Source organism: Octodon degus, unplaced genomic scaffold (genome assembly GCF_000260255.1).
Source record: "Octodon degus isolate 3935 unplaced genomic scaffold, OctDeg1.0 scaffold00008, whole genome shotgun sequence".
Classification (NCBI taxonomy): Eukaryota; Metazoa; Chordata; class Mammalia; order Rodentia; family Octodontidae; genus Octodon; species Octodon degus.
The window spans coordinates 14,586,578-14,594,346 of record NW_004524584.1 but is presented as its reverse complement, the minus strand read 5'-3'; the positions used below and the strand labels follow the sequence as shown (position 1 = coordinate 14,594,346).

At 44.4% G+C, this 7,769-nt stretch overlaps 1 protein-coding gene across 3 annotated transcripts in view; it reads left to right on the top strand.

Moving 5' to 3' along the window:
* The window catches only part of Usp4 (ubiquitin specific peptidase 4), a 55,179-nt gene that overhangs the window by 31,655 nt on the left and 15,755 nt on the right, over positions 1-7,769 (top strand). For all 3 annotated transcript variants that reach the window (XM_004625091.2, XM_004625090.2, XM_023705952.1), the window contains 5 exons: positions 459-683; positions 1,868-1,951; positions 3,060-3,154; positions 4,567-4,758; positions 6,948-7,036. In XM_004625091.2, coding sequence (XP_004625148.1) covers positions 459-683; positions 1,868-1,951; positions 3,060-3,154; positions 4,567-4,758; positions 6,948-7,036 — 685 coding nt within the window. The remainder of the gene's footprint in view (positions 1-458; positions 684-1,867; positions 1,952-3,059; positions 3,155-4,566; positions 4,759-6,947; positions 7,037-7,769) is intronic.

The following is a 7,769-nucleotide window of genomic DNA, read 5'->3' as shown; positions in this document are numbered from 1 at the left end:
AAAAAAAAAGAAAATGGTCTGGGAGTATAGTTCAGTGGTAGCATACTTGCCTAGTATGCATGAGGATCTGGGTTCAATCTCACTATCACAAAAAAACAAAAAACAAAAATACCTTCCCAAAAGGACTTCATTTTAATTTTTGGTTGTTTTGAAATAGCTCTTGCTATGTAGTCTAGATTTGCCTTGAACTCACTATGGAGCCCAGACTGGCCTTAAACTAGTGTTTTTTTGTTCTTGTTTTTATCTTTTTGAGACAGGGTCTCACTGTGCAGTTCAGACTGGCCTTAAGCTCATTTTTGTAGCCCAGGCTGGTCTCGAACTCACAATGATCCTCATGCCTCAGCCTCCCAAGCACTAGGACTACAGGTGTGTGCCACCATGCCTAGTTAGGAATCATTCTATATGAAAGAAGACTGAGATGTTGAAAATGTCCTGTTTATCCTTCTCCTTTCATCCAGGTTGTAGCGAAGGAAGCCTGGGAAAACCATAGATTGCGAAATGATTCTGTGATTGTGGACACGTTCCATGGCCTCTTCAAATCAACATTGGTTTGTCCAGAATGTGCTAAGGTTTCTGTCACCTTTGACCCATTTTGCTACCTAACTCTTCCACTTCCTTTGAAGAAAGATCGAGTTATGGAAGTCTTCCTGGTTCCTGCTGACCCTCACTGCAGACCTACCCAGGTAATAAGAGTCATACTTTCATGGTTCCCGTCAATGTGAGTGTTCCTGTTATAGTGGGTCAAGGACATTCCATCAGTTGCTTCTGTCCCTTTAGTCTTGTCTGTGTGTGGCTTTGGGCTCCATCAGACCTTTGTATAATAACATTCTTTGTATAATAAGCCCCTTTGTCCCTTTTTACCCATGTTTTGTTTGTGCAATTATAGTAACGTGGGTGATTTGTTAAGTAGTCCATGAATCTGAACTTTGTAGAACTCAGAGCTAGGTTCTTAGGTTCAAACCTTAAATCAGCTAGGAGCAGGGCCACAAGAACCAGGTAAGAGGCATGAGTAGTCATGCATCTTATTGTCCAGTTTTGCTGACAGCTCACAGTGTGACTTATCACTTAATCTGCTGACATTAGTGTCTTTGTCAAGAAAGAAAGATGATAGTGTAGGACCAGATGGCTATTTTATTTTTTTTAGTACTGAAGATTGAGCACAGGACCTCTGTCCCTAGGCCTTTTAAATTTTTTACTTCGAAACAGGCTCCTGGTAGGTTGTATAGGGTTGGCTTATACCTGTAATGCTCCCATTTCAGCCCCCTCAAGAGTGCTGGGTTTATAAACATGTGCCACCATGCCAGCTGGCAATTTGTACCATTTTAATGGTTCTTTTTTTTTTTTTTTTAAACCCTACCACAGCTCATTTATTTATTTTTGTGGAACCAGGGATTGAACTCAGGCCCTTGTGCTTGCCAGGCAAGCACTTATTCTACTGAGCTATTTCCCCGGCTCCTTAACGGTTCTTTATTTGATTTTTTTTTTTTTTCTTAATGGTTCTTTAGAGGAAGTAATAAACTATTCCAAACAATGAAGAAAAGAATCACGTGGGCTGATGGCATAGCTTAGTGGCAGAGTGCCTACCATGGTTGAGGCCCTGGGTTTGGTCCTCTGGGGGGTTTGGTCCTCTGGGGTGCCAATGTAAAAAAGAAAGCAGCGTTTGAGAAGAAGAGAGATGACCTAGGTCCCACCCTACTGCCTGAGTGTTGATATCAATGATTTAACCTGTCTGTGCTCTTACTAGCTCCTCTGGGCTCCAATTACTCTGAACTGTCTCAGAAGGACCCCCTGCCCCAGTAGTATCTGCTCCTTTAGTCACTTCCTTCCTGTTTGAGCACCCATCACTTTGATTGTCTCTCCCTTGCAGTATCGTGTGACAGTGCCACTGATGGGGGCCATGTCTGACCTGTGTGAGGCTCTCTCCAGGCTGTCTGGCATTGCGGCAGAAAATGTAAGGCAGAGGGATCAGCGGCATTTACATTGTTGGGGTCTTTTTGTAGTCTTTAGGGGTTTACTATCAGTCTTTTTTTTTTGTGTGTGTGTGTGGTACTAGGGATTGAACTCAGGACCCTGCGCTTACCAGGCAAGCACTTATTCTGTTGAGCTATCTCCCCAGCCTACTTTTTTTTTTTTTTTTTTTTTTTTTTTTGGTGGAACCGGGGGTTGAACTCAGATCCTTGTGCTTGCCAGAGAAGCACTTATTCCACTGAGCCATCTCCCCGGCCCCTCCAGCCTACTTTCAATCTTTTTTTTTTTTTTGCGGAACCAGGGATTGAACTCAGACCCTTGTGCTTGCCAGGGAAGCCTTTATTCTACTGAGCCATCTCCCCAGCCCCCCTACTTTCAATCTTGTAGCCACTTTTTTGAGAGTAGTATTGGCAAGCACAGATGTGATTATTGGTGAATGTTTGGGTGTCCCATGCCTGGCCCTCTCCGTCACTGTGTAACCTATATCTGAGGCTGTCCCTTCTAGCTTCTGGAAAAGCCATCTTTCTCTGATTATGGTCACACTACCCAAGTCAGAGGACCAAGAGTAGCACTCTGTTCTCAGCACTGTGTTTTGAGGGTGACCGGCAGGCTCTGAACACTGTGCAGTTCTCCAAGGCGTCTGGATGATAACTGGTCTCTGGTCACCACTCACCTGTCATCCTTCCTACTACTCAGAGGCAGAGGTTACCAGTGTGATCAATGCTGGCAGTAGTCCTGCCATCCCCTCACCCTTTGCTCTGAGCCCTGAAGCTGGCTGCAGAGGAGACTCTTGAGGCAGCATACAATAGGGCATTTTCCCATTTGTTTCTGAGCTGTAGCAGCTAAAAGGGTGCTCTGAGCCATCCTCTAATTTTTTATTTATTTATTTATTTATTTATTTGTTTGTTTATTTAGTGTGTGTGTGGCCAGCTCAGCCCACCAGGGGGCAGGCCTGGCTAGCATGTGGTGCTGGGGATTGAATCGCGGTCCCTGTGTTTTGCTTAGCTTAGCTTGTTCTAAGTAGGTGCTTTAGACCACTGAGCCATCTCACCAGCCCCGATCCTCTAATCTTTGTTGCTGTTGATTCCCAGATGGTGGTCACAGATGTATATAATCACCGGTTCCACAAAATTTTCCAAATGGATGAAGGTTTAAGCCACATCATGCCACGGGATGATATTTTTGTGTGAGTACTCAGCAGTTTCCAGTGCTGGGTCAGGGAACACTGATCATTCACTCCTGCAGCCTGGCTCATGTGGGTCCCACTGAGTGGAGAGAAAACTGTCTTGGATGGCATATAGAATAGATAATAAAGCCAATACATGTAAGTAACAAAACTTCTCTTGATTTTAGTCTTTATTATAACATTTAAAAGAGAAGATAGTATTGGTGGTACATTCCTGTAGTCCTCAGCAGTAGGCTGAGGCAGTAGAATCACCATGAGTTCAACAAGGCTACCTGGACTATGTATGGAGACCTTATCTCAGCACACAAAAAAAGAACAAATCAACAAAACAAAAGGCCAAGAGTTAAAAAAAAAAAAAAAAAAAAAGGCCAAGGATAGGGCACCCTTTTTTTTTTTTTTTTTTGGCACACCTCTTCCAGAGCTATGTATGCCTTATTTGTATCTCTAGAACAGAAGCTGTTTCCTCATTGCTAAAACAAAATACCCAACATCCACAATTTAAGGGAGGAAAGGTTTATTTTGGCTCATAGTATGGGGGAAGGGATTTAAAGGGAAAAAGTGGAAATTGAGCTTTTGTAAATAGGGGAAGAAAAGTTGTGGAGGGAGGGAAGGAGACCAAAAGTAGAATTTTTTTAAAAGTTGGAGCTTTAAAGCTAGGTGGGTTAGTGCACACCTGTAATCCTAGCACTCAGAAGGCTGAGGCAGGAGGACCACCAGGAGTTTGAGGCCAGCATGCAGTGAATAGTGACTTCCTGACCAACCTGAACGGCCTACTGAGATCCTGTCTAAAAAGCCTAAGGGCTGGCCAGATAGCTTAGCGGATTAAAGCACCTGCTTAAGCAGAAGCAGGGACCAGGGTTTGATCCCCAGTGTGCCATGCCAGTGCCCTGCCTGTGCCAGCCCCACCCCCAGGGCGCACTGAGATGGCAGTTGAGACTGGGTGTGGTGGCTCACACCTGTAATCCTAGTGCTTGGGAGGCTGAAAACAGGAGGATCACTATGAGTCCAGTCTGTACTGAAACTGTAGACCCTGTAGTGAATACATAAAAACAAACAACCCCAGAGCATTGAGCTCTTTGGTGATAAAAAACGAACTTGGTAGCCAGGACTTGGGATGGTCTGAGTGAGCGCTGTCATCTCTGTTGTGTCTCAGTTGAAGGCCCACAGAGTTAGAGGCAGGTGAAGGAGTGTCAGAGTGAATTCTGGCTCATGTTGTGTAGGTTCACATGTACTGATGGTGAATGATGGTCCTCTACCACTTTCCTCTGGAATTGCTGCAGAAATGGCTTGTCTACCTCTTCTGCTAAAGATGCTCTGTCCTAGTAGTTACAGTCTTGGCTGATCTTTCAGTCCAGCTCAAGTTTCTGTTCCATGGGGTGAGCTGCTAAAGGAGCTCTTTTCTGTGATTGCAGGTACGAAGTCTGCAGCACCTCCACAGATGGCTCAGAGTGTGTCATACTTCCAGTCTACTTCAGGGAAAGAAAGTCCAGGCCAGCAGGCTCTACCTCTGGGGCGGTGCTCTACGGGCAGCCACTGTTGGTGTCCATCCCCAAGCACAAGCTGACTCTGGAGTCTTTGTACCAGGCTGTTTGTGATCGCATCAGGTTGGTTGCAGGAGCACAGTTGGGTTTTTTGATAAGATCAAGATAAGCCCAGTGGTCTGAGTACTACAGTGCAGACACTGGAGAAGGCTGAGTCAGGAGGACTGCAGGTTTGACCCAGCCCACATTACTTAGTGAGATGCTATCTCAAAATGAAAAATAGTAAAAGGGCTGGATATGTAACTTAGTGTGAAGCCCCTGGGTTTAACCCCTCATACCAAAAAAACCCACAGAAAGATAAGCCCAAGAGTAGATAAGAAGTGGTGATACCTGCAGTGTTTGCCTGGACACCAGGTGCTCAACTCTGCAAGGGATAAGCCAGACCTGGAAAGGTGCATTTCACATACTCTCCCTGATGTATGGAATCTGAAAAGAGAGCACATGAAAATATAAAGGAGACTACTGTTAGACAGAAAAAGGAAATAGGAGGGGATACAAAGGTAGGTAATTGGGGAAGTTATTAAAAGACCATGGTGTTGATGTTAGTTTATTGAGCTAAAAGGCTATCTACTACATTCTTTTTTTTTTTTTTTGGTGGAACCAGGGATTGAACTCAGGCCCTTGTGCTTGCTAGGAAAGTGCTTATTCCACTGAGCCATCTCCCTGGCCCCCTATCTACTACATTAAGCAGGTTACAAAACAGTATATTTGGGATTGCCAGTTTTTGTTTTTGGGTTTTTTTAAATGCATTTATGTGCAGTGATATCAAGAAATCTGTGCCAAGTGTGGTAGTGCACAACTGTAATCACAGCGCTTGGGGAGGCCGAGGCAGAAAGATTGCTGTTAGTGTAAGGCCAGCCTGGACTGCATAGAAAAACCCTGTTTAAAAAAATAACAAAAAAGAAAGGGCCAGGAATATGGTTGAGCGGCACAATGCCTGCCTGGCAAGCATAGGCTGTGAGTTCGATTCCCAGTATAAAAATTTGAAAGAAAGATTGACTAAGCTGGGAGTGGTGGTGTGTGTGTGTAAATTAGAGCACCATTCTGGGAGGCTGAAGCCCCTGTCTCACCCAAAATTAAAAAACAGCTCTATTTATCTATCTTACCTATCTGTCTAGATACAGTGTTTGTTTGTTTTGGTTTTTGGTCTTTTTGAGACATGTCTCATCTGTACACAGTTCGGGTTGGCCTTGAGTTCATTTCATAGCCCAGGCCTATCTGAAACTTGAAATAGTCCTCCTGCCTTAGCCTCTGGAGTGGTGGGATTACAGGAATGTGCCCCCTTACCCAGCTTACATATATTTATTTAAAGACAGATACATAATTTATAAGAAGGGCAATGGTTGTAGTTCAGTAGCAAGTCTCTGGGTTTCCATCCCAGAACTGGAGAAAAAAATTTAGACTGGTATTCACTTAACTCTTTATGTCTCTGGGAGTAGCATCCTGAGCACATTCTTCTTTTTATGAGTATTCTGGGCCTTGCTTGGTGGTGCGCCTCTGTAATCCCAGCACTCTGGAGCCTGAGGCAAGAAGATTGCTTGAGTTTGAGCTACATAGTGAGTTCAAGAGCTGGTATTGTAGGCGTGTGCCTCCATGCCCAACTTTTGGCCTTTTTAATAAAAAAGTTTTATAATTTTGACACAGGATCTCACTGCGTTGCCTAGGTTGGGCTCAAACTTGCAAGCTTCCCTCCTTAATTTCTCAGAGTGCTTAGATTATAGGCATGCACCATTATGCCTCATTTAAAGTCTTCATTTTGAGACAGGGTCTCACTAAATTGCCCAGATTGGCTTCATACTTTTTTCTCTCTGCTTTGGACTCCTGGATCAGAGGGCATGTGTTCCCATATCAAACAGCTGAGAGCAGGTTAGAAATGGTGGTGCAGGCCAGGGATATAACTCAGTGGCACAGCATCTGCCTGACAAGTATGAGGTCCTGAATTCTTCCTGGTACCTAAAAAAAGGAATGATGGTGTAGTATGGCATTCATAGAGTATTTGAAGCAGTCTTTCTTGGGATTTTCATTGGCTTAATAGTTTAAACATCTGATCTCAGGTTCCTCTCAGTTCCTTAAAAGTATTGAATCATTACATGGGTTTTTTTTTTTTTTTTCATTACATGGTTTTAGAGAACTTTTATGTACATTGTTTTGTGAATAACTAAATATAAAAGTTATGAACTACTTCTTAGCTACATAGTGGAGAAAAATAGTAAAATGTTAAAACTAACAATCTTTCTTTCATATTTTGTAAGCCGCTATATAAAGCAACCTTTGCCTGACGAGTTTTGCAGCTCGCCCTTGGAGCCTGGGGCCTGCAATGGCTCCAGGGGCAGCTGTGAAGGTGAGTGCCGGCCATGCTGTGGGGCTGGGACTGACCACAATGCCTGAGACACCTGGGAGAGGGAGGCTGGGGGTTCTGCCTGCAGGCAGCCTCTCTGTGCTGCTGGCCCCCGACCTGCTCACATAGACTGGGTCTCACTCTAGGCACACTGACCCATGAGGAGTTGAGTGACTTGCCTAAGGTTAGGAAGCAGAGTCAGGATTTAAATGTCATGTTGTGTGGATTGCAAGTGGATGGTTGCCTGGCTTATGACTGACTCTGTCCTGACTTCTCTTGGCAAAGATGTTGTTATCTTGGCTCTTAAGTACTGCCTAGGCTGTTTAGCAAGTCTTTAGTCCTAGGGGGAACAGATCCTTGGCCATTCATTTGGAAGGTGGAGATAGGCTGTCTTGGGCTTTCCTTATGTCTTGCCAGTAAGCTACAGATGGTGCCTGACCTGAGGCAGCTGCTGCTGTGAGAGGAAAGGAATTTTCAGTCAGAAAAGCCGTAGAGTGGCCTTGCTACAGGAAACCTATAGGGTTCATTCACCTCTGTGACTGGGTGCTGACAAGTCCATCCTTGACCAAGGGGCCATGTACGATTTGTAGCGTAGTAGTCATTCTTTTGGGAATATGGGTGGCTCCATGGCTTTTTTTTTCTATAAAACCAGAAATACAGCTGGGCACAGTAGTGCAGGCCTCTAATCTAGTACGGTAGGAGGCTAAAACAGAAGGATCACAAGTTTTTTTTTTTT